The 25,614-nt window shown below is 34.8% G+C and overlaps 2 protein-coding genes across 2 annotated transcripts in view; both read left to right on the top strand.

Moving 5' to 3' along the window:
• The window catches only part of LOC142358476 (organic cation transporter protein-like), a 50,725-nt gene extending 30,112 nt beyond the window's left edge, over positions 1-20,613 (top strand). The window contains exons 3-8 of the mRNA XM_075409872.1: positions 7,537-7,694; positions 7,994-8,369; positions 10,748-11,050; positions 14,407-14,585; positions 18,864-19,129; positions 20,076-20,613. Of these exons, the coding sequence (XP_075265987.1) occupies positions 7,537-7,694; positions 7,994-8,369; positions 10,748-11,050; positions 14,407-14,585; positions 18,864-19,129; positions 20,076-20,528 (1,735 nt within the window). The 3' untranslated portion in view covers positions 20,529-20,613. The remainder of the gene's footprint in view (positions 1-7,536; positions 7,695-7,993; positions 8,370-10,747; positions 11,051-14,406; positions 14,586-18,863; positions 19,130-20,075) is intronic.
• LOC142358495 (proteasome subunit alpha type-1-like) overlaps positions 1-25,614 on the top strand; it is a 209,505-nt gene that overhangs the window by 141,202 nt on the left and 42,689 nt on the right. The window lies entirely within an intron of this gene.

Here is a 25,614-nt window from a genome sequence, read left to right as displayed (position 1 = left end):
AAGTGTTACGCGGGTAAATTGACATCAAACTCTAACTAATTACACTTATTTCTTCCCAAAAAACTTACTTTTAACTCTGAAGCAGTACTTCCCAACACGGGGCAATTATTTTTTTTTAACGAATACCCTACATCAAATTGGGTACGTCGAATTGACAAAAAGATCGATTTCTTCTCAAAAACAATTATTCTGCACCTGAATTGGCATCAAACTATTATTTTTCAACCATATTTGTAGACATATATCACAATCTTAACTCGGAATAACAATCTTTAAAAGGTCGGGAAACCACTTATACATTAGAAAAGTGAGCAAAAATGCGATAAAGAAATAATCACAACTCACCCTAAAGGAGACTTGAATCCTTTGGCGGGAGGAAAGAATAGACGAATTTGCTCTCATCGTCCACGATGTCGTCACTTTTGGCTGCTTTTCGTTTACCCCCCCCCCCCACTTAGGCTTACGCTTATTTGATTTAGTCTTAATTATCAAATCATTTCTCACTAATGATTGAACGTGCTCTGTCACATCAGTGGAGCCGCCTACTTTTATATCCCTCTCCAGAGCCCATTCGAGTAAACCTCTTTTCCCTTTATCATTTAAAACTTAACAGCCCCTTTACGTACTTCAATTCCAAAGGAATTGAAAGTTCTCCGACCCACATCAACATTTTGTAAATCTTGCGCCTCCCAACCAGTTACTAGAGAAACACCCTCGGACATAGTCAAAACAGCGTGGCTACAAAGGGAGGGTTGATAGAGCACGCTTGAACTATTTGATAAATAAAACCAGATATCAGTCCCTAACTCACTAGCTTTAGGCCCTCGCTTAATCAAATCCATAAAATACTGAGGTGTCCCCATTACATTGTCAAACCCTATCGATGTTTTGTAACTACCGCAAATTAGGAACAGTTTCTCTCCCACTACTGTTTTCGAAATGATATCATCACTGCCTATTTCAATATGGGCGCGGGTCCACCATGGACCAAACTGTACCATAGCATCTCTTCTGGTACAGTGCAATTTTTCGGGCACGCTTCCATTTAAAATTCCCTTAACATTAAAAGTCCAGCCCGCTGAATCGTCTAAACCTTGATAGGGATACACCTCAGTATAAATACGCGAGGCCTGTTCATAGTTTGACAAATTCGACAGAAAATCTCTTACTTCGTACAGGCTATTTATTTCATTAATACTTCTACAGAAATCATTACTTAGGCCCACTATCTCCTCGTTCCTTATTTCAAGTGGCACCCTGGGCCAACCATTTGCCCCAACTAAGCCCCCCCGCCCTTCAGTTACTAATTTCGATTTCAGACCCTCCCAATTATTAATACCAGTGCCATCTACCCAAGGCACTTCCTTCCACCCAATGCTCATTAGTTTTTCCCGATTACAATACTCCCCCTTAAAACTCTTAATAGATGCCACCAATTCCATTCTCTGTCGTGTTGATCTAAAAGATTAAATCTCTTACAGAAAATAATCATACTGAAACCCATACTCATATTGTTCTTAACCATACCTTTCTGCTGACTGACTTGATAACACATTCGAATATTTTATTCCCAATAACTGTCTCGCCATACCAATTTTAGTCTGAAATATAACAGTCTAAACAGTTGATACAATAACGAGGCTTCAGAATAACGAAAACAAACGTTTCATATAATAAAAGACAAAAAAAACTAGTTCAATGTATGCCCCCTACCCCAACTCTTGAAAGAAATCTCGTGACCGATAGCAAATAGAATACATTAGTTATTCAAATGCAGTTCCAATCTCTGATTAATAACCCTCCCTTCCATCAGTCTACCTCAATTTCTGTCAAATTATATCCCCTGAGCCCACAAATCCAATCAGGAAAGGACACTATGGCACCACATCCATCAATTCCATTCACCACAAAACTTCCATCAATTTTATGCAAATCTGACTTCTAATCACCTGCGTCACACTGCAACTAATGGACTCTATTCTACTACTGACGCCAACATTGAAAAATCCACACACCAAATAAACCAAATCGATAGAAGAAAATGACCACCTTGAGCAATTCTCAACTGAAAAGTTTGATGAAAACTGAAACAGAGACTCAAACTCATTACTTAATGGCTTTTCCAACCCATGCTAAACGCTTTTCTAGATAGCCGCAGTATCGAGCATGAAGGCTCAAATAAAACTTATAAAATATTCACTATCTATTAATAGAATGAACTCAATTCTGATTGGACAAAAATGTAAATAAAAAGTATAAATACGAAATGCATAACACGAATTATTCATTCATTCGTTAATTGATTCTTGCGAAACTTAGTGCTATTTTCCATCCTCAGAACTTGTGAAATTTTCTTATCTTAGCAGAATACCGGACGCTTACGAACCTAAACACCTAAGAAAATATTTGAAAAGGAAACATAAAAACTGCACACGGAACCTAAATATTAGTAGGAAACTCCTAACAGAATAGCTTTGCAGAGAGTTATCATAAGATCTAATCAGGCCGAAAATTTTCTGTTGGTCGTTATAACAACACAATGCATCTAAATTTATCTTTAATTTACTCTTTTTCGGACAAAATAGGATACTGCAACTCTTTATTTTGGGGTAGCAGTTGTTGTCAAAAGTCAATTTCTGTTAAAGGCTTTTCAAAGTACACACAACCTTCTCGTCTTTCAGTTAAAACAAGTGAATAATATTGTCTCCAAAACTGTTTAGTTAATCGGATCTCCATATCACTCAAATTGAGTTTCACAATCAGAGGTAACTATGATAGTTGGAGACGTTTTGTTGAACTGTAAGTACTCTAAAGGATTCTAATTCAAATATTCAACAAAGGAATTTTACGAAACTAATTTTCATCTTTCTTTTTAATTTGTTACGTTTTCACTTGCACTGCTACAATTTTGTGAGTTTCTGCTTTGTCTTCAAGTAAATTTTTTTTAGCAACATCATGGGTGGCAAGCATTTCATTTGGTCAAAACAAAATCAATGGGTTTATTCGATATGGCCTGTTGTTGAAGACGTTCATCAGATTATCACAGCTCAGCAGAGCGAACGCTTACTGATAATGGTTTTTATGCCTCTTTGATTCTCATCTAGAAGATGAGTTTAGTATAAGTGCATAGTCGAAATTTGTACTCCAATTTAGGGCATTTTGAAGACATTTGAAAGAAAAGGCGTGGATCTGCATCTTTTTTACTCCGTTTTTTTCTTACATCAAGTGAGTCAATCAATAATGGCTAATTCTCTTCAACGTATCGACTTTTTTTATGGGATTATGTGGAAAATTGTTTTGTAATTGCTCTGGCTGACTGTTTTATTTGAGCATAAAGGTGAAAAAAATAGCACAATTTTTGCACTCTTTTAGTTTTCAAGTTTTTTTTAGCCTAAACTTTTGAATTTTTAACCTGCCTTCCAGATAATTGCTCCAGACAGTGTGGGATTGATCTCAATTCATTTATCTCTGATGTATATTTAGCCAAATACGCGTATACGAGGGTTTGAAGGTCAGAGATGTGAAGCATTGTCAATGTGAAAATTTTCAAGTCTCACTTCTCTCAATTCAAAAAATGTGAAATATCAAGGATCGATCCAGTTTTTACAGAGCTTCTCAATGGTACTACTTTTATCCCCGTGAATAAAATGATCGGCCATAGTTGGATAAACAAAAACAACGAGATTGAGGTTAGCCTAAAGTTAATGCCCCTAAATAAATCGGTTGTCGTTTGGAAGCTATATTATATGAAAAGCATGTGTATTTTGCTGCTGTTTCGTCAATTGCGGGATAAATTTTCAAATAACGACAAAAACGAGTACCGGTAAATTTTGTTTCATTACCATTACCTAGTAATATACAAACGAAAGTGGAACTTTCGTTTGAAAGTGGAACTACCTAGTAATATACAAACGAAATTTAGTTGAAAGCAACCAAAGGTCAAAATTGCGTGTAAAAATAAGTGTAGAATGTGCTACAATTTGGCTGATTTTTTTTTTAAATTTTAGTAGAAATATCCCATTGGAATGCTCCAGATATCGATTCAAAAGAGGTTGATGCATTGTTCTCATGGTTTTTCAGACACGTAAGAACAGGCGGTAGTTCAGATTCGACTACCTACTCGATACCGCAGAAATCAAAACATTTGAAAATAATGTAAGTTTTGTCTCTTCGCTGAGGCGAAAGAAACAACTGGAAAAATTGTGGTCTATTTAGTCGCTGATTCGAATTCTCGGATGTTAGCAAATTTAACACTTCGATGTGATATTTTGTGTTATTTATAGCTGCAAAAATGTAATCTGTGTTTAACTATATTGTAATTATCGTGGCCTTTTCCCTATTCAGTATTGGTTTTCCATTGTTTTTAATTACTCTCGAACGAAGTTTGAAGCAGTTATTGTAAACGTGTGGGTCTTTTTATGCAACATTTTTGCTTGACGAATTTTGCGCTTTTGTTCCAGAACATTCTGTGACTTTCAAGTAACTGTTTCAAGCTTCACTTCTTTATTTTCAATTGCTCTCATTCTGAAATGAAGCTTGTTGCTAATATTAAAGTGATTTTTGTCGGTTGAACAACTACGTGGTGGAAGCCCAGTGGGTAAGATTTCTGACGGCTATCCTATCGGGGACGAGTTTTTGTGCCTAAAAAAATTTTGAATCGACACTCCTAAGTTAAATTGCTCCCAGCGTGTCGTTCGAGAGCGATTCATCCGACGTTGGTTTATGTTGTAAATTTCAAAATAGTTTGGATTTGTGCTCCTTTTTTTACAATTCAAAGAATCCGATTTGTCTGGGGTTACTGGCTTTTTTAAAGATCTTTTTGCACCTTTTTGAAGTCAAATTAGAGTGCTCAATGTCAAATTGGAGTGGTGATTTAATCACGCCAAAGTAGTATAGAGATCAAAAAGATGATTTTATTGCTCGAAATTTTTATAAGTGTGAGAAAATTTTTTTTGAACCAGTTTATTTTGTCCCGTTCGGAAATATGAACTCTGTTTCAACTGTTTTTCTCTCTTCACTTTTCTCTGAATTGGACGTTGGCTTTCTCTAGAGACGTCAATTAATATTTTCATGGATTAATATTGATAACTAGTGTTTTTTATTTTGAAGTAAAATATATGGGAATTTTCGAATTATTACCTTTTTTTAAAAGCCGCACAGCGATAGCTGGGGCTATTATTGGCCTTCTCTTGGTTTTTTACAATTCAAAGAATTTGAATTGTATTGGGGCGCTGTTTTTTTTTAAGATCTGTTCACACATTTTCATTATCTTTGAAGTCAAATTGGAGTAGTGATTATGGTCACGCCGAAACAGGAAATGGAGCGAAAAAGCGAGTGGTTTTGCGGCGTGAAATTTTTTCGCTCTAATTTTAAAGTAGAGTGAGAATACGGTGTTTGAACAAAAATTCGCTTTATCGGTAGTGGTTTTTTGTTCACATGCGGCAATTTCACTTTGATTTTTACTGTTTTTTCGATTTTTTGGATCCGATTTTTTTCTAAATGGTTTTTCCAATCCATTCATAGTCCGTTCTAGGTCTAGTTTTCTGTTTAGTCAATAAAAATTCTTTGAATTGTACGTCAGGACTTGTCCTGCTATGTTTTTTTTATTTCGTCGTCATGATTTTTGTTACGACCATATGACGTCACAGCCACTTTTTGTTCATTCGTTCATGCAATTTCAACTGAATTGCATGTGTGACGTCATTTTTCGCTCTTAGTGGAGCGAGTTTTTTTGTTCATGCGCGTGATTAAATTTTTGGTCACACTTGACTTACCTCACTCTCAAAAATGACTTCCTCACTTTAAAATTGACTTTTATTTACTTTATTTCAAAGAGATAAGGTCAAATGGGTGTGTGTCACTCTAAATGAAGGTTATTTGAGATCAGCTAATAGAGGCAGCAATAACTTATACAGATTTTTAATCAAAATATAACAGATCAGCCTTCAATGAAAAGACGAATTTTTTTGGTCTGTCTTTTTTAATGTTTTTTTTAGACTGCCGATCTACGAATCTATTGCGGCTATTTTCTGGCAATCTGCCAGCTATGTTCTTGTTGTTTTGTCACTTGCTGATGGCTCTCTCTCGATTTTAGCTTTTATTTGATGAATTTTTAGTCGGACACTATTTGTTTTCAAAAAATTTGAAAGTTTTGCCCAAATCTTTCCCTGAGCGGTCTAGGCAATGGATGTTTCTGCTTTCTGACGTTGAACGCGCCGATGACGTTTTACCAATTAGATGCCTGTTTTATTGCCTTTGACGTCACTTTTGCCCCTTTTCCCCACTGTTTTTTCTCTGGTACTTTGTGCATTGTCGGTCTTTCCGCACCGTTAGGGTAGTTTTAATCTGAGGGGTCTAAGGATAAATAGTTTGGAAATTTGATTAAATTATGTTTTTGCTTTGATGTTTTTGTATACGCTAGATCGCAGTCGGGGTCATCAAGTTGTTTTAGAGGCCTTTAGCTGGCTTTTGTGCTATTTTAAGTTGTAAGTGTGCTGAAGTTGCTGGTAAATTTCTGAACTCAGGGTTAAGACGTAACTTTTTGAGCCCAAAATTGAAACAATTCATCCTTGTTTTTTTTCAAATATCTCCCATTTTTTGAGAAGTTGATTTTTGCTGAAGGTTGGTCCTAGTTTATTTGGGTCAGATGCTATGAGAAAGGCAATTTTATGTTAATTTATGGTGCATCTATTGTGTATTGAAAGAATTAAATAAATTTTCGCGATTCTTTTTTAATAGCCGCACAGCGATAGCTGGGGCTATTATTGGCCTTCTCTTGGTTTTTTTACAATTCAAAGAATTTGAATTGTATTGGGGCGCTGTCTTTTTTTAAGATCTGTTCACACATTTTCATGATTTTTGAAGTCAAATTGGAGTAGTGATTTTAGTCACGCCGAAACAGGAAATGGAGCGAAATGCGAGTGGTTTTGCGGCGTGAATTTTTTTCGCTCTAATTTTAAAGTAGAGTGAGAAAACGGTGTTTGAACAAAAATTCGGTTTCTCGGTAGTGGTTTTTTTGTTCACATGCGGCAATTTTACTCTGATTTTTACTGTTTTTTCGATTTTTTGGATCGGATTTTTTTCTAAATGGTTTTCCCAATCCATTCACAGCTCATTCTAGGCCTAGTTTTCTGTTTGAATTAAATTTTCATTTCTCGCTAGTGGTTTTTTGTTCACATGCGGCATTTTGACATTGATTTTCTGTTTATTTCTTATGTTTTTGTTCTGATTTTTTTTAAAAATGGTTTTCTCAATTCACTCATAGTCCATTCTAGGTCTAGTTTTCTGTTTAGTCAATAAAAATTCTTTGAATTGTACGTCAGGACTTGTCCTGCTATGTTTTTTTTTATTTCGTCGTCATGATTTTTGTTACGACCATATGACGTCACAGCCACTTTTTGTTCATTCGTTCATGCAATTTCAACTGAATTGCATGTGTGACGTCATTTTTCGCTCTTAGTGGAGCGAGTTTTTTAATGCTGGAATAATTTTTTGTCGGTAGTTTATTGGGTTATTAATAGAGTTATCGGGTTCTAGCGATTCGTGTGAAAATGGCAACGATCTCTCGCACTGTGAAGCAATGGGTGGTCAAATGGAATACGAATGCTGCTATCCCTTCCATGACTCGGCAGTCTCGGACTTCAACCTGATCTGCGAGAATCTCCACCACAAATCCATAGCGGAATCTATGCTCGGTTAGTCTAACTAGACCATGATGCGTTCAAGTGTTCAAGAGTTCTGTTACAGGCTGTAGTGTGATATCAATCTGTTATATTTTGAAATTTACCACTTGGCAAATTGCTGTTTAATCCAAAAGCTTTGGCTTTATTGATTGAACATGTTACCAGGTGAGTAATACCAGGTGGCATATAGGTACATTTTGTGTGGTGTGTACATTGCCTCTGATTGAAATTTAAAGGTAGCAGTTCCTCTTTGTGACAGTTGGCTAAAAAAAAATCATATATGTCGTACTTGAAATTTCACGCTTTCATAGGTCTGGGTTATCTGGTGGCGTCCCTTGTGATCGGCCAGTTGTCGGACAAAGTGGGACGTCGTAAAGTTGCAGTTTATCTTCTCTTTTGCAAAGCAGTACTCAACATGTTGGAAGCATTTTGCACCAATTACTATCAATTCCTCATTCTGTTCTTCCTTAACTGTTTCTCTGGATACGGAATTTTCCTTTCCTTGTTCGTTCTCTTGACTGAGAGTTTTGGATCCGGGAAGAGGTATTTGGCCAGCTTCAAGGTGGAAATGGCCAATGTGACTGGGGAACTGTTGGCATGTTGGATGTTCTACATAGCCACTTCTTGGAGACAAGTGCCGATGGTGTTCTCTGCGTCGACTTTTGTTGGCTATCTAATAGTGCTTATGTGAGTTGAAAGTTAAATTTGACTGAGTAAAGATACATGTTCAAAACTGCTAGAATTACTATCTGAACAGACTTTTGTTTGAGTTCAATTGATTATTTGATGAAAAGTTATATCTAGGACCTTAACAGCTGCTAAGAAAATCAGTTCATTTGTAGATTGCATTTCCATTTAAAGGGTATTACGCATTTTGGAAGTTGTAATGGTTCGCAAAATTATGCTGGTTTTTTGTAGTTTTTGTGGACGAGAAAAGCAATGTGTGAGTTTTATTCTCTGGCAAGTTTCAAAATTTCTCACGCATTTAATAAGATTAGCTCCAAGTCGGAGATGAACTTCTTTCAAGCTTAGGTAGTCTATAAAGCGCTTTGTTTGTGCACCGAAATTGCTGAAAGCTTCGAATCTGATAATTTCTTTAGAAATTACCGATCATAGATTGTTTAATTTTTCTGGAACGAATTTCTTAGCTATTATATTAGTCCTGTGGTCTTTTAATGCGATTTTTCTCTTCTCTGATTTCTTGTTTGACCCATTTGACTTTTCATCCTCAAAAATTGCATAAAAAGTTTCTCATTTTCTCAGCAGGCTATTATTGTGCTCCTATTTTTTTACAATCCAAAGATTTTTCTCATATTTTTCTGATGACTTAGCTTTCGAAACGTGATAATCAGGTAAAGCTTGGCAGGCATTAAGTTGCAATAAAGTTACTGACTTTAAATGTGCTGAATTTATTGGTCTTTAAGGTTTTCAATGTACTATAGTTGCTGGGAACGTCTAAAATCAAGCTTAAAAGGTCGCTTTTGTAATTTTTGAGCACAAAATGGTGCTGCTTTTCTTGTTTTTTCCCCGGTTTATGAGATTTTTCTTAAACAGGACTTTAATTGTTAATTGTGAAAGCTCATAGTAGTCTTTTGCAAGCTGAAAATGCTCTTCTTTATTCACAACTATTTGCGATTTTTTTCAAGGTTTTGAAAAAATGTTTGTCGTTTTCGCGTTTTCAATCTCTTGGCCAATTAACCAATTTTAGGTTCGAGAAATGGGTTACTGGATAGTTTTATGTGACAACGAAATAAATCTAAAGATAGCCAAATATAGCCTGTTCCAAGATTTTGATTGTGTATAGACTCTGTTTGCATAAATTTGGTTCTGACGACATTGGCTTGAAAGTTGATGCAATTTTTTTGGCTAAATTATAAATTAAAAAAAAAATTAGCATGTTTGTATATTAGATGTGCAAACATGTTTCTGCTGCCCTGTAAATTAGTTATTCTGCAATCTATAGCAAAGATGATACTATTCTTATGATATAAGACCGAATAATTTGACAATTTTAGAGCGACTTTGTAATTTTCATGTGATTTGGAATTTCTTCATTTTCAATTTTCCTGAACTTAAATGATTCAATTTTTTTGAGATTGCTGTTGGAAGGTCATTTTTAGGAGTTTTTGAGCTCAGGATGGTGAAATTTTAAAGTAAGTCTTAAATTGACTTTAGTCGGAGTTGATAAAGGCGTTTTGCCAGATATAGTTGCTCTTTGTAACCATTTTGTGTGATATAGTTTTTGATACTGCAAACATAAACATGCAAAATCATACTACTTTTTGCAATTTCGATTTTTGAGATTTTGTCCCTTTTTGAGTTTTCCAGCCCGCGGGGCCAGGAAACCTCCTCTATGGTTTTATATTAGGTTATTGCAAATTTGGTAGTGGCAATGAATTGGTTTAAACGTTATCATATCACAAATTTTTGTACGTTTCAATTTTTCTAAAAATTATTATCATGTTCCGAGTTTATCTTCATAGGACAGTGAATCATTAAAGGCTTTGGATTGTACTTTAGGACTTGTCCTGCTATGATGTTTTTTTTTACTTTTTACTTCGTCGAACAAAATTTTGTTTCGTTTTACCTTATGTTGCAGCTTTTTCGACAGTTTCTTTGATTTCTGTCTTACAATCTATTAACAAATCATGGAAATTGAATGCTTGGACAGGAAGCTAAAGTGGACAACAGTGGAGCTGGGCGTGGATAAAAGTGATAAAAATGCTGTCACTAATTTTCACGCTTGTTCAAAAATAGGCATATTCAATATTTCCTATTTTAACTCGTTTTCCTCTCCGTCAATGTTGCCCACATCACATACGCTTACAACTATAATCATAAAGCCTGGGTCACAAATAATGCTGGCATAAAAATGTTGTCAGGCGTTATGTATGACCTATTAGCCCCCTCCCTCTGAGCTAATTGGGGTTATACTCGATCTTCACTTGTTGGTTGTAGGTTTCAATATCAAAGATACTGTGGTATTTTTGTGGTACTATTTTGTGAGGAAATCAGCTGGCTGATTTTGACTTTTCTCGATAGTCATAAGAGGATTATGTTTACAGATTTATCTACGAGTCCCCTTTGTGGTTATTATCTCAGGGAAAGCTCCAAAGTGCAGAAGTTGTTATTAGAAGAATGTCTATCATGAATAGACGCCCAATTGCGCCATCCAAATTGATGGAGCTGAAAGAGCAATATGGCAGAGGCAGTAATGAAACGCATAAAAAGACAGATGAGCTTCTAAAAGACGGCAGTGATAGCGAAGATGCAGACATTGCCACTATGGTTGAAAGCTCAACCACAGCCTTGGATTTGTTTCGTCACCCAGTGGTCAGAGCCAAGTCATTAATCACCATGTTCAACTGGTAAGTAATTCATTAAAGCTAAACTAATAAACTATGCAATGACCCTGGGTATATGCTAAAAAATATAGTTCTTGGAGGCCCAAAGCAGCGAGCCCAATCTGTCCAAATTCACTTTTTGTTTAGCAAGGTGCAGACCTTTCCATTATGGGAATAGGTAACACGTCGACAAAAATTAGAAAAAAGGTGGCAAGGTTTAAAAATCCATTGATTTTTTGAACTAAAAAATTTCGAGATCATAAGAACCATAAGCTTTTAACTACAAAGCACTATATTTGTTCACATATGACTCTATCTCCTTAGGAAGTCAATAGGACCTGTCATTAGTGAGACTAAGTCATAAAACCACAAAATAACACAAAAATATAAGCAAAGCTCCAAAACAATTTACGAAAACCATTTACGAAGTTTTAAAGCCATTAGATATTAACTGAAAAGGTTATATATGCCCACTTGGGTCTCACATAAACATTTATTGGATATGTTAATGAAGGCACTATGTGAAAAAATAAAAAGACCCACGAATTTTACTCAAGATCAAAAATGAAAACAGTTTCCAAGTCATAAAACATCATTTAAAACCGAAAGCCAATCTGAGTTCAATGTTTACCATGTGTTCATTACTTTACCCAAAAGTAGAAGACCTGTCATCAATTCGATTATTTTAAAAGTTGACAAAAGGAATAACAAAGAGGGCCAAGTTCAAAAATACTGGGATTTCAAACAAATAAAAATCAGTAATCATGTTTACCTCAATAGGAAGCCAGTGAGACGTGGCAATAATTCTTACGACTTCAAAAAGAACAACAAATGCAGTCAAAACAAAATTCGAATGTAGAGAAAACATTTTGAAGCTGCTGAAAACATAAGCTATTCACTCGGAAGTTTGAATACTTTTGATTGTGCCCCTTTTCAACCCCAGTGGGATCTGACAAAGTTCAAGAATTTTTATAAAACGCAACAATCATTTAAACAATGAGTAATCAACTGAAAGCATGAAATAAGTCAGCCTCTTTCTCATTACAAAACCCGTTAGATCTATCTTTAATCAGTTTAAGTTTAATGACTACAAACAAAAAAGGAAAAAAAATAGGAAATAAATATCTTTAGAAAGTGTCAGAAGAAAGTGTCCGAGCTATTAAGACCACAAGCTGTTCAAAAAAAACTTCTCGTGCATTCTGTTTGACTTCTTTTGAACGCCTTACGGACTTGCCATTAATGTGGCGATGAGACAAGACTTCAAAAAGGAGCACATGTATGAACAATTATTCATAAACCTCAAAATTTTAATGGAAACTGGTAGTCAAAGTCAGCAAAGCATTAGTTAAAAGGAAAAACCGCCAACGCTTTAGTTAGCCTTTGAGTAGATTAAGATGGTACCTGGCATTATTGAGAAGGAGCTTGAACTTTAGAGAATAAATTCAATTTTTTTGACAATATTGGCAAAGTCATAGCAGCCAATGGTATCAACAGCAATTATTAGATAGTTTTACTTACTCTTCTATAGTTATGCAATTTTACATTTTGTTTAATGAGACTAATCCATTAGAAATTGCGAAATGAAACAAGTGAAGGAAAACTGAAAAAGGGCAATTTTTAAAAAGTTTCGAAGCTATAATAATCATGAGTTAATCTCGGAAAACGAAGTTCATGTTGATGGGGCCTCATTCAAACGTAAATGAAATTCGTTGATAGCACCTTGATATGAACATTTACTTTCGTTTATTTGTCATATAAAACACGTGTAAGACCTTAAAACAGCGTGCCAATACAATTCAAATGTTTTTGTTTGTAAAAATCCTTATCTGTCTACTAAAAACACGTAGTTTGTCCAAATCTAGCGTAATACATAGTTTTAAACTACAATTCCATACAAAAATTTGTTTGAACTAAATGAAAAAGACGCTAAAAGGTGAATAAAATCTAGTGAAATCACTCCAATGTTCAGAAAAACTTCTCAATGATCCTCAATAACTGCCCGAAATCAACGTATTTGAAAAAAACAATCTTTAGAGTTTACAAGTTTGCGCTCATGATACCACTCACAACTCCTCGATGAAAATTGGCTGTGCTCGAAATGACGAATGACTCCCAGAACCTACTTCTAACTTTGCGGTTTCTCTAAGCAAATGAAGATAAAAATGTTAATACTATGATACATAAAAGTTAAGAGGAATGCAATCCTGCCTCCGTTTACTCTGGAATTGGATCTAAAAGTGAAATATGCATGCAATTTTTTGTGGGTTTAGACGGGATGTTCAACTCGTCTTGATGAGTGGTTTACACAATTGAGAAAAGGATAGGTATACTAAGTGGTAATTGGGCTTCGAAGAGGTTTTTTATTAAAGCAACTAATGGCTTTTCCAGGAATTTTGTTCCGTATTTTTATCAACTTTTACAAAAAAGTAGCTTGGGGTTTTAAATTTTGTTCAAAATGGTCACGTGACTTTGTGAGAGAAAATCTTCGAAAATTGCTGCTATTTATTAGCAACAAAAATGGGTCAAAGTTATATTATGAGTACTTTTTTGCTCTCAAATAGCGACAAGTTTTTGCTCTCAAATAGCGACAAATAGCGTGAAGTTGTTTTCTTGTAAGTTTTTAAATGAGAAAGCATCAATAAAACCGAAAGCAAAGCCAATCTGAGTTCAATGTTTACCATGTTTTCTTTGCTTTACCCAAAATTAGAAGAGACCTGTCATTAATGCGAGACCAAGTTCAACAATACTGGGATTTCAAACAATTTAAAATCAGTAATCATGTTTACCTCAATAGGAAGCCAATGAGACGTGGCCATAATTCTTAAGACTTCAAAAAGAACAACAAATGCAGTCAAAACAAAATTCGAAAGGAGAGAAAACATTTTGAAGCTGCTGAAAACATAAGCTATTTTCTCAAAAGTCTGAATACTTTTGATTGTGCCCTATTTCAACCCTAGTGGGATCTGCCAAAGTTCAAGAATTTTCACAAAAACGCATCCACCTCATTTAAACAATGAGTAATCAACTAAAACTTGAAATACGTCAGCCTCTTCCTCAATACGAAACCCGTTAGACCTCTTCCTCAATACGAAACCCGTTAGACCTCTTCCTCAATACGAAACCCGTTAGAACCCGTCAAAGTTATATTATGAGTACTGATTTTTTTGCCCTCAAATAGCGAGATGTTTGTGACTGTACCTCTTCGTTTGAGGCGAAGGTGTTTTCTTGTAAGTTTTTTTATGAGAAAACATCAAAGTTATACGTGAAATTTCGGAAATAAAATTTTGATAAGCGTACATGTTGATAAAAATTTTCATCATATCGGACCAAGGGTCGTACATTGTGATCTTTTAACTTTTCTTATCAAACTTTTTACATAGGTTTGCGGTGACCTCTGCCTTCTACGTGGTGTACCTGAACATGACGTCACTGCATGGGAGTGACCCATTTGTGACATTTGCGTGGGGTGCAGTAGCTGGCTTCCCCTCTGTATTCGTATTCATTGTCAGCATGCAGGTTTTTGGACGAAGGAAAGTCTTCTGCTCATTCATGGCATTTGGTGATTAATTTCAGATCTGTAGGCAATTATTATTCTTATTATTAAGACTTCGTGACATATATGTATCACTGGGAAGGTAACTTCCTAGGTCATGGTTATGACACTGGATTGGCAGGACAACTATTTAGCAGCAATAATAGCTTTTTAGCAGCTTTAAGAAAAATTACTCCATTATTCAGATTTGAACATGGAGAATGGTTTGAAGTAGGTGAAATATACAGTGATTTTTCAGTTATCGGACTGAATCTGGATTGAGGTGATCATAATAATATCCAAGTTGAAAAAAAGGGCGGCTCATTCATTTGTGTTCTCACATAATGTTCCAAACTCTTCATCAGTAATATTAGTCATATCAGATGAAGCAAGGAACATTTGAAAGAATTAATTTTGGTTTAAAATGTTTCGCGACTTAATTTCCGATGTGAGTACCTTAGAACGTTAATTCAATAACAAACTAAAGCAAAACGGAATTCTTGAAAGTGTGTCCGGGCAAAACAGTCCCAGATAAAATAGTCCCAAATTGCAAAATATTCTCAGACAAAACAGTCCCAGACAAAATAGTCCGAATAAATATCAAAACAATTGTAAAAAATAATCTACAAACAATTAACAAACATAATCTCTGAGTTAATTTTCTGAATGTTCTGTTCTTAATTGATATGAGCGAGGATTATACCAAAAACTTGTTTCAAAATACATAATTTGGCTGAAACTAAGTTGTAATCAGCTTAATATTTGTTCAATGAAGTAAAATTGTATGAATAACTTAAGTGGTTCCTTTGTTAATTGGTGTGCTTATGTTTAACTCTATCTTTAGTTGGGACTATTTTGTTTGGGACTGTTTTGTCTGCTTTCTTGGGACTATTTTGTCTGGGAATATTTTGCTATTCGGGACTGTTTTGTCCAGGACTGTTTTGTCTGTTCACCCTTGAAAACCAGAGTGTAGATACTCTTTGAAGTTACAACAAAGGCATGAATTTTACCCGCTTAAAAAGTAAACTTTCAGGGAAAATTTTTGACTTCCCGAAGGCAAATACCGACCAATGAACCGCAATGTCGATTTTGTATCATAGCACGCTCGATTTCCTATTTGTACTATGCTGGCTAAAAACAGATTAAATTATCACTGATGAGATTTGATCTTTTATTTTTTTTCGAATGCCCGTTTGAATCTAAAGATGTGAACTCGTCTTCATATTTTTTACTGATACATAAAATTGAAAATTTGAAGTCATTATGAATGAAAATATCTGCAGAATTGATGAAAAACTGCAACCAACGATGATTAATTGCTCTTGATCGACGTTTGAAGCAGTTATTATGGCCGTATGTGTCGTTATGGAAAATTTTTCATTGACTTTTTGTTCGAGATTATTTTTCACTCTTTGATTCATCTGACTTTCAAGTAAATTTTTGTCGCTCGACTTCTTAATTATTGCCTGATCTCATTTGCTCTCTTTCAGAATTTTAGCCGTTAACTTAGTTCACGACACTTCACTGCCAAAGGTGTAATAAATGTGTAAATTTAAATCTGTAAATCTTACTATTGGTCTAAAGTAGGCTCTAATGACATCTGACACTGTACAAATAAATTAAGTCTCTACACATAAATTAAATAAATCACAGTACAATTCTTCTGACTTCAGTCGGTTTATGTCTGGAAATTTTAAACCCAACAATGAAAACAGCAAAGGTAATTGTAAGTCATAAAATGAAAAAATCCCAGCGGATGTGAGAAGCAAAAAAATTGTATTTTGAGCCGAATTATTGAAAATATTTGGAAAAAGCAAACAGATTCCAACAAATTACCGGCCCCGCTGCCTCTTTGAATGGAGTGTTAAACTAACCTGGCGAAATGCTAAAAAAATTTTGATAACCGATCACTTTTGTGAGAACCATATGTAAAATATCAGTTAAAAAAAATTTCTATTTTTATTAGCCGCCGTCAGCCTCTCAACAGCTTTACTTTTGGTCACGTTTTTCGTTTTACATAAGTCACAATTTTCTCGCTTGACTTCTGACTTACCTAACTCAATGTTTCAACTGAATGGATTTTAAATTCTTTCACGCATTGGATTACGCATTGTAGTTAATACTGTCAAAGTCAAAAGCAAAACCAAAAGAAACGGGATAAAGCCCGGTCATTAAGTCATAGTGCATTAGGTAATCAAAGTTCATTAGAGCTGTTGCTAGCTGACATTATTAATTGCTCTTGAACGCAGTTCATAGCAATTATTGTAAACGTGTGTGTCTTTTTTTATGCAAAATTTTCGCTTGACGGTTTTGACTTTTCGAATGACTTTTACGCCCTTGACTTTTTGCTTTTCGCGTGATCTAAAATTCTCTCTCAATCACAATTTCAAGCTGCTGAACTCAATTGGCGGCAATTTAATACTAAAAGTCAAACAAAAAGTGCGCCGAAACTGGTGTCATTTTTTTACTTTAAATCTTAATAGTGGTATATGTTAACCTCTAATGTGGTTATTTGAAGCCCACTATAGAACTTCTTAGTCCCATTTAGGCTACCCCTCCCCCCCCCCCCGACTGAAGCAGGCTGCAATTGATTAGAGCTCCCACTAGTCGTTCAAGAGCAATTCTTCCGACGTTTAGTCGGTTATGTTTTATAACTTTCAGTTTAGAAGCTAAATTAAGTATAGTTTTTGCATCTAACTGAAAATGCACGCCAAGTTAGAACATTTTTTGACTCTAAAAACATGAAAAAATGGTCAATTTCTAGCTCATCTTTTCTATTTCTTTTTCAATCCCGATTTGCAGCAAGCGTTTCAACGGCGGCTATTTTCCGGCAACCTGCTGGCTATTTCGCTTTAACCTTGATTTTCAATTAAAGTCTGAAGTGTTGTGCCCAAACTGGAAAGTTGGTCACTGAGGACAAAAATTTGAGCGGCAAATTAAACTAAAACATGACAGGGCTTGAGATGAGATAATCTACTAGAATTTTGTGAATGCAAAAGCCCCATTGTTAAAGAGTAAAATGAAATTTTTGTTGAATCTACTAATCAACTAAATGGGTTGCACTCCTTTTAGGCTAAATATTTTTAGGTTTTGAAAGCATAATGGTAACCGATTTCAGACCAAGAGCTGCCAACAATTATTGCTAGATTTAACGCTCATTTTGCCATGTTCATTTGCTTTTGCCTTGATACGATTATAGTTAACTTCGCCTAATGTCGGATTGAGAATATGTTAGTTTGTTGAAACTATGTTACGATATGTTAAGGTGTTGAAATGAAGAATTTTGTGCATTTTGTTTCCTTTACTCATCAAGCCAATCAGTCGTTTTGAAGTTCAAGGGACGTGAATTGTTCTTTGACGCAATATTTTTTCAAAAATCAGTCCAGAAGAGACGAGAACGATTGAGTCAGTCTTTAAAGCAAATAAGTGTAAACTGATGCGCTCAAATCATCCCGACTAAGCAGCGCCAGAGTTATATACCACTTTCTAAAAATTAGCAATCTTTTGACCTATTGGCAAAAATCAATATCCGATGAATTTAGTCGTGTCTGATGAATATATGCCTCAACCTTTAACTATTAATATTTAGGAAACACAAGATACGTCTTCGTAAGCTGATTAAAAACTCGAGCGGAAACATGAATGTGTGCAAAATTTCGAAAAACTGCTCACCTCATTTGTCGCCGTACAATTTTACTGTCGTGCAGCGTTTCAAATTACGAGCTTCAAATAATGCGCCCTTGACTCCTTGACACGGGCTGAATAATTCATTAGATCCTATTCATAAATGAACTTGAAATGTATAATTGAAGTTGGATATTTTCAGTTTGTGCCCCCCCCCCCCCCCACCCAGCTTAGTGGGTGCATATTATTTGCACCCCCAGACGCACGCGTAATATTTTTACATAATGATTTACTATGTAATGTCACGTGATCTGTAACTTGGGGGAGCAAAACGTACTTGAAATTTTCAAAAGCTTCTGTTTTATTATATGAATACGGGCAAAGTCAATAAGAAAATCCGCGCATGTTAGGCCGACGAAAAAACCTCTGATAACTGCTAAAAAGACATTCGAAAATCCTTCAATCAATGTAATCCACTCTCAAAGGGCACTTGAACCTAAAAATATTAAAATTATGCGTAAATCGCGAAAATTGACTGAACAAAGGAAAAGGAGTTTAGCACTGAGTATCCTCACTCCCATTAAAATGGGGATGGGACAACTACATGTTATTTAGAACAATCACAATTGTTTTTTTAATGAAAGAGTGAGTGAGCATTTTCAAAATTCAAGTTTTTTTCAGGTGCTATTTGCGGTTTCTGCATAATGGTTACCACCACAGAACAGTTCAAAGTCAAATTCTCAGACCATGTGGCAGATTTGATGGTGGTGTGGCTCACGCTCGCTGGAAAGTTCTTCTTTGGAGGGGCTTTCGGAGTTGTGTACATTTGGAGCAGCGAGTTGTTCCCTACTCCTGTAAGGAATTCGGGCATGGGTCTGTCGTCACTCTGTGGACGAATTGGTCTGCTATTGGTTCCTTTTGCTCTGGAGTATGGCATCATTGCTGATGTGAGTTTCATTAGGTTGCCAAAAAGCTCGTTTGATAGATTCTGAATATTTAATAGATTTGTTTGAAGAGAAATTTTGAGAAATTTGATTGATATGTTAGTTGTGAAATTTTTAATTGCTCTTGAACGAAGTTCATAGCAATTATTGTAAACGTGTGTGTCCTTTTTATGCAAAATTTTTGCTTGACAATTTTGACTTCTCGGGTGACTTTTACGCCCTTGACTTTTTGCGTTTCGCTTGATCTAAAATTCTCTCTCAATCACAATTTCAAGCAGCTGAATTCAATTGGCGGCCATTTAATACTGAAAGTCAAATGAAAAGTGCGCCGAAAATGGTGCCATTTTTCACTTTAAATCTTAATAGTGGTATATGTTAACCTCTAATGTGGTTATTTGAAGCCCACTATTGAACTTCTTAGTCCCATTTAGGCTCCTCCCCCCTCCCCGACTCAAGCAGGCTGCAATTGATTAGAGCTCCCACTAGTCGTTCGAGAGCAATTCTTCCGACGTTTAGTCGGTTATGTTTCATTTTTTTTTAAAGTTATACCTCCATAAGGTGACCGAAGCTTATGATCTAATGATTTAGTCTACTGAAGGTTTGGTACAGGGGAGAATTCTGTTGTTTGCCATAATTTTTTTCGCAGTTTGTTCAAGAGCGGCTGAAGCAAGATTTCATTGATGAATTTGAGGTTCGCTTAAGAGTACCCTTGCTCTATTTACTGAGGCTTGTGACAGTTGTTTTTGTAGCCCATAATAGCAATGTTATTTTCTATTTAAAAATACTGCTATTCTGCCTTTAATCTCTTTCGAAGAATATTCTAAAAAGTAAACTATAGGAGCTAATAGTTTTTCTTGATAGCAAAATAGTTATAATTCCTGCTTCTATTTTTCCGGTTGCAATTTGCTTTAATTTGCCGGAGTTTTGAAATGTAGTTTCCTTGTTGCAGGCTTGTGTTGCAATGCTTGGCTTTGTGTCTGCGTTTCTATCACTGTTCCTTCCTGAGACACTGGGGACATCTCTGCCTCAGACTCTTGAGGAATCGCAGAACATCCATCTTCGTTCAATTTCCAAAATCTGCTCCAGAACTGTATCTAGAAAGTACAAAGAGATCAATTTAAAATCAACTCAGGGTTCTGAAAAAGGGCGAGACACAATACGGCTGGAATCGCCGGATGATGATAATGACGGTGGTGATCAAACAGCTCGACTTTTGGACTCTGATATTGAAGACATTGAATTAGAAAATCTTAATGGCTTTGTTGTAAATGGAGTTGGTAGTAAAGACTTGAACTCAGTTATGATTGAAGAACAGCGTTTGCTTTCTGATGATGGCGGTGATGATCATTATGATGAGCCTTTTGCAGGTGAAGGAGTTGTATACACCAGTTTTAAAGATTAATGTTGCATTTTGTCATATTTGTACATACATATGGAATAATTTGGGTGCTCAACAGGTTCTTTATCAATTTAAATTTTTCCTTGTATTTTGATTTTCGACTAAGAACAACCAGATTTTATTTTCTGCATCCATTTCATCACAACAAAATTTAGTATATTCATCTCTGAAGCAAAATTTAGTATAAACTTTTTTGTGTATTTTGAGCTTTGACGTTCTTATAGTTCCCGCCAGCTCCGACATTTTTCTGAACTGAGTTCTGAGTTTTTTGTTGCGTGTGAATTAGGTAACCTACTGAAACAACGTTTTGAAGTTGTTTGAAACAATTTTTAATTGCTCTCGAATTATTCGCTTGATTCAGAATTTTCGCTAGACCGTCTTGGCGTCTTTGTTCTAGAACATTCTGTGACTTCTCAAGTGTCTTTTTCACGCTTATTTTGAGTGATTTTGCATTGCTCTCATTCCGAGATGAAGTTTTTCGCTAAACTTAAAGTTTGCAGCTATAAAAGCGATTGTTAGTGGTTGGGTCTTAAAACAGTTGTAGCTTAATGTAATGGTTGAGATGCCTGACTGCTACACTTGAGGTCTCTGGTTCGAATCTCTAGTTCCGATTTTTTGCACCATATAAAAATTTTTACGCCAGAACCCTAAATTAAATTTCCCCCGCCTGTCGTTCGAGAGCAATTCATCTGACGTTAGTTGCTTCATGTTTTTTTTTGTCTGAATGATTTGCCTTTTTTGTTTGTTTTAAATTGATCTGCTGTAAAATGACTACTGGCAGTTCCATTAGTAACTTTTGAGTGCCATTTCTGAAACTATAGACCCCTAGCCCTAGTAACAGATTATGAGTTGTTATACCTCGCACTACCATTAGAAAAAGTTAGACGACGAGCACGTGGAGAATAAAAAAATTTGGAATTTGAATTTAATATATTAAATTTAATTTTGATATTTGGAATAGGATTTTAGCTTCGTCGCAGGATTGTTTTGCATTTTTGGTTTTGTGTCTTTTCAACATGATAAGGTTGTAAAGGAGCAGCTTGGCAAAATTTTGTCGAAAAGTTTATTTTCTGTCTATGAAAAACAGAGTTGAAGACCTAGAAAAGACAAATTTCAAAAAGCTAACATTCCAGCCCAAAATTTATGCGTATTTTCGAAGTTGATTAATAGCTAACAAGATTTTCTGGCAACTAGATTAACACAGTTTACTCAGATGCACGGCCATAAAATCAGTTTATTCTTAGCTAAATAATCTAATTGAGATACTTGTGTTTTTTGTTTATTTTTCTGTTTTTTGTTTATTTCAGCGCTCTTAAACATTGCGACTCAAAGAAGAGTATTGGTTAAGACATGATGGTAACATCGATTCCACACAAGAAGATAAGTGGTTCAGTCTGAGAGGCAGGATGAAAAGTCGGTTTGAAAAATTGGCTGACTTCGTTCAAAATTTTGCTGGTTGGTTTTTAAGTTCATTGCCTAGTTCTTAGGTTCATCTTGCTTTTAGATAAATTTTTGTGATCAATTGGTTACTCGGGGATTATTTAGAGGTATTTTTTGACTAAGAAAATAAATCAAAAGCTTGCTGAGCTAATTTTAGAAAAATAAATGAACCAAGTCTACTGTTTTTTTTCTTTCAGTTTTTGCTTATTTCTTGAGTGCTTTTCACCGCGTTTATGTGTTAGGTGGGTGCTCAATGAACTGAGACGAAAATGTTTCTAAAAATGTGCTGAGAACAATTTTTAAGGTTGTGTTTCTTTAAAAAGTCAACATAACTTACAATTTAGTTTTCTAAATCTTTTGTCGGTTTTTGTCTTTTGACCTTGTTTTTGTTGTATTGTTTTTCTTTCTACCATATGACTTTAATTGTTGAAAATGTTCAAAGTATCAATTATTATGGTAAACGTTGCCTTTGAAACTGCATTTTGTCACCAGATTTGAAAATATGAAAACAAGTGTTTTCTCTCCTAACTTGCTTCCTCCATTGGTTGTTTCAAAGTAAAAACAAATAACACTGAAAATAGTTATAGGTTTAATCAGTAATTTGATGAGGCGTTTTTGTAGTAAAGACTTCATTTTACTTTCATTAAGATTATATGACTTTAATTGTTGAATAATCAAAGCATGAATTAATATGTTAAACGCTGCCTTTGAAGCTCGAATTTGCCATCTGAATTTGGAGAATGTGAAAATATTTATTTGACCTCCTAACTTGCTTCCTGCATTGATTGATTCAAAATCTTTAACACTGAAAATAGTCATTGTCTTAATTAGTAATTCGATGAAGCATTTTTGTAGTAAATACTTCATTTTACCAAATTTTAGTTTTTTGATAGTACAGTGAACTGTCTAGACCTATGATCAAAGGTTATATTTTTTTAGAGAAGTAAGATTAAGCTAACAATAACTTCGAGTCAATTACGGGGTCTTTCAATTTTGATTCTTTTCCTTCGCAAGAAAAAAATTTCACATCCTTTGCTTTATCTTATTTTGACGGTTGAAAGAAGTTTTTTTTCTGCCATTTCCGGAGTCTTCCAGCTTTGATTCGTTTCCCTTTGCCAGAAAAAATTTCACTTTGTTTCGCATTATCTCATTTTGACGCTTGAACATGATGGTAACATCGATGCCGCACAAGAAATTAAGTGTTTCAGTCAATTGAACAGCAGTTAGAGAAGAGAGCGATAGTTTTATCATACCACGTTTCTGAGGGAGAGGAAAAAAATAAAATACGGTCGAAAAAAAAAATTTTTCAGAAAATTGGCTGGTATTCATACAAGTCCACATGATCTGTATGATTTTCTAGATGCCGTAAAAACGATCAAGTATGGATTCCTAGAAATCATACCGGAACTACATACAAATTTTCATTATAAAATATGTATAATCAGATTTTTTCGAAGATGGTCATATATGACACAACGAACATTGCCTGGTGCCAATTGTACGCATAGGGGATTCAGAGAGTTCTGAATACAATATATCATATAAAATACGTTGAACGATGCCTTTGAAGGTGAAATTTTTCAACAGTTTTCAGAAAATTTTTAAATATTTGTTTTCGCTCTTAATTTGCTTCCTCCATTGGTTAATTCAAAACCTGTAACACTGAAAATAGTTATTGGTTTAATTAGTGATATGATGAAGCATTTTTGTAGTAAAGACTTCATTTTACCAAATTTTAATTTTGTAATATTACAGTAAACTGTCTAGACATATGATCAAAGCTTGGATTTACTTTTGGGGAAGTAAACTAGGTTCAAAGAAGTCTTTTTCTGCCATTTCCGGAGTCTTCCAGCTTTGATTCGTTTCCCTTTGCCAGAAAAAAGTTTCAATTTGTTTCGCATTATCTCATTTTGACGCTTGAACATGAGGGTAACATCGATGCCGCAAAAGAAAACAAGTGTTTCTGTTAATTAAACAGCAGTTCGTAGAGAGAACGATGGCCCTATCATTCCACGTTTCTGAGGGAAATAAGTAAAAAAAAAACATTGAAAAAACATAGAAAAAAATCAATCTATAAAATTTTTGTCAAAAAATTGGCCGTCTTCAGTAAAAATGTTTTGCATGTTGGTTTTTGAATTCATTCACTAGTGCTTAGGTTTAACTGGCTTTTAGATATTTTTGTGATCAATTGGTTACTCGGGGATTATTTAGAGGTATTTTTTGACTAAGAAAATAAATAAAAAGCTTGCTGAGCTAATTTTAGAAAAATAAATGAACCAAGTCTACTGTTTTTTTTTCTTTCAGTTTTTGCTTATTTCTTGAGTGCTTTTCACCGCGTTTATGTGTTAGGTGGGTGCTCAATGAACTGAGACGAAAATATTTCTAAAAATGTGCTGAGAACAATCTTTAAGGTTGTGTTTCTTTAAAAAGACAACATAACTTACAATTTGGTTTTCTAAATCTTTTGTCGGTTTTTGTCTTTTGACCTTGTTTTTGTTGTATTGTTTTTTTTTTCTACCATATGACTTTAATTGTTGAAAATGTTCAAAGTATCAATTATTATGGTAAACGTTGCTTTTGAAACTGCATTTTGTCACCAGATTTGAAAATATGAAAACAAGTGTTTTCTCTCCTAACTTGCTTCCTCCATTGGTTGTTTCAAAGTAAAAACAAATAACACTGAAAATAGTTATAGGTTTAATCAGTCATTTGTTGAGGCGTTTTTGTAGTAAAGACTTCATTTTACTTTCATTAAGATTATATGACTTTAATTGTTGAATAATCAAAGCATGAATTAATAGGTTAAACGCTGCCTTTGAAGCTCGAATTTGCCATCTGAATTTGGAGAATGTGAAAATATTTATTTGACCTCCTAACTTGCTTCCTGCATTGATTGATTCAAAATCTTTAACACTGAAAATAGTCATTGTCTTAATTAGTAATTCGATGAAGCATTTTTGTAGTAAATACTTCATTTTACCAAATTTTAGTTTTTTCATAGAACAGTAAACTGTCTAGACATATGATCAAAGGTTATATTTTTTTAAGGAAGTAAAATTAATCTAACTATAACTTCGAGTCAATTACGGAGTCTTCCAATTTTGATTCTTTTCCCTTCGCCAGAAAATAAATTCATTTGTTTTGCTTCATCTTACTTTGACGCTTGATGGGCGGGATCGATGCCGCACAAGAAAATAAGTGTTTCAGTCAATTAAGTAGCAGTTGGAGATGAGAGTGACAGCCTCATCTTACCACATTTCTGAGGGAGAGGAAGAAATTACGATCTGAGAATTTTTTTCCAGAAAAATTGGCTGTGTTCAGTCGAAATTTTGCATGTTAGTTTTTAATTCATTGCCAAACCTTAGATTTATCTGACTTTTCGATATTTTTTGCGATCAGTTGTTTACTCGGTGTTTTATCTAGAAGTATGTTTTTACTAAGAGGATTAAATCAAAAGTTTGGTGAGCTAAAGTTTGAAAAATGAATGAAGCGAATCTACTGCTTTTTACTCATCTCGGTTTTTGCTTATTTCTTCGTTCCACTATGTTTATGTAATGTGTGGGAGCTCAATGAATTGAGACAAAAAAATTTTCTAAAAGTGAGCTGAGAACAATTTTAAAGGTTAAGTACATTTTGAAAAGTCAACATG

This window comes from Convolutriloba macropyga, chromosome 2, assembly GCF_964194025.1.
Source record: "Convolutriloba macropyga chromosome 2, txConMacr16.3, whole genome shotgun sequence".
Classification (NCBI taxonomy): Eukaryota; Metazoa; Xenacoelomorpha; order Acoela; family Convolutidae; genus Convolutriloba; species Convolutriloba macropyga.
Note: the sequence above shows the minus strand (reverse complement) of the source record. Positions and strands in the feature narration are given on the sequence as shown.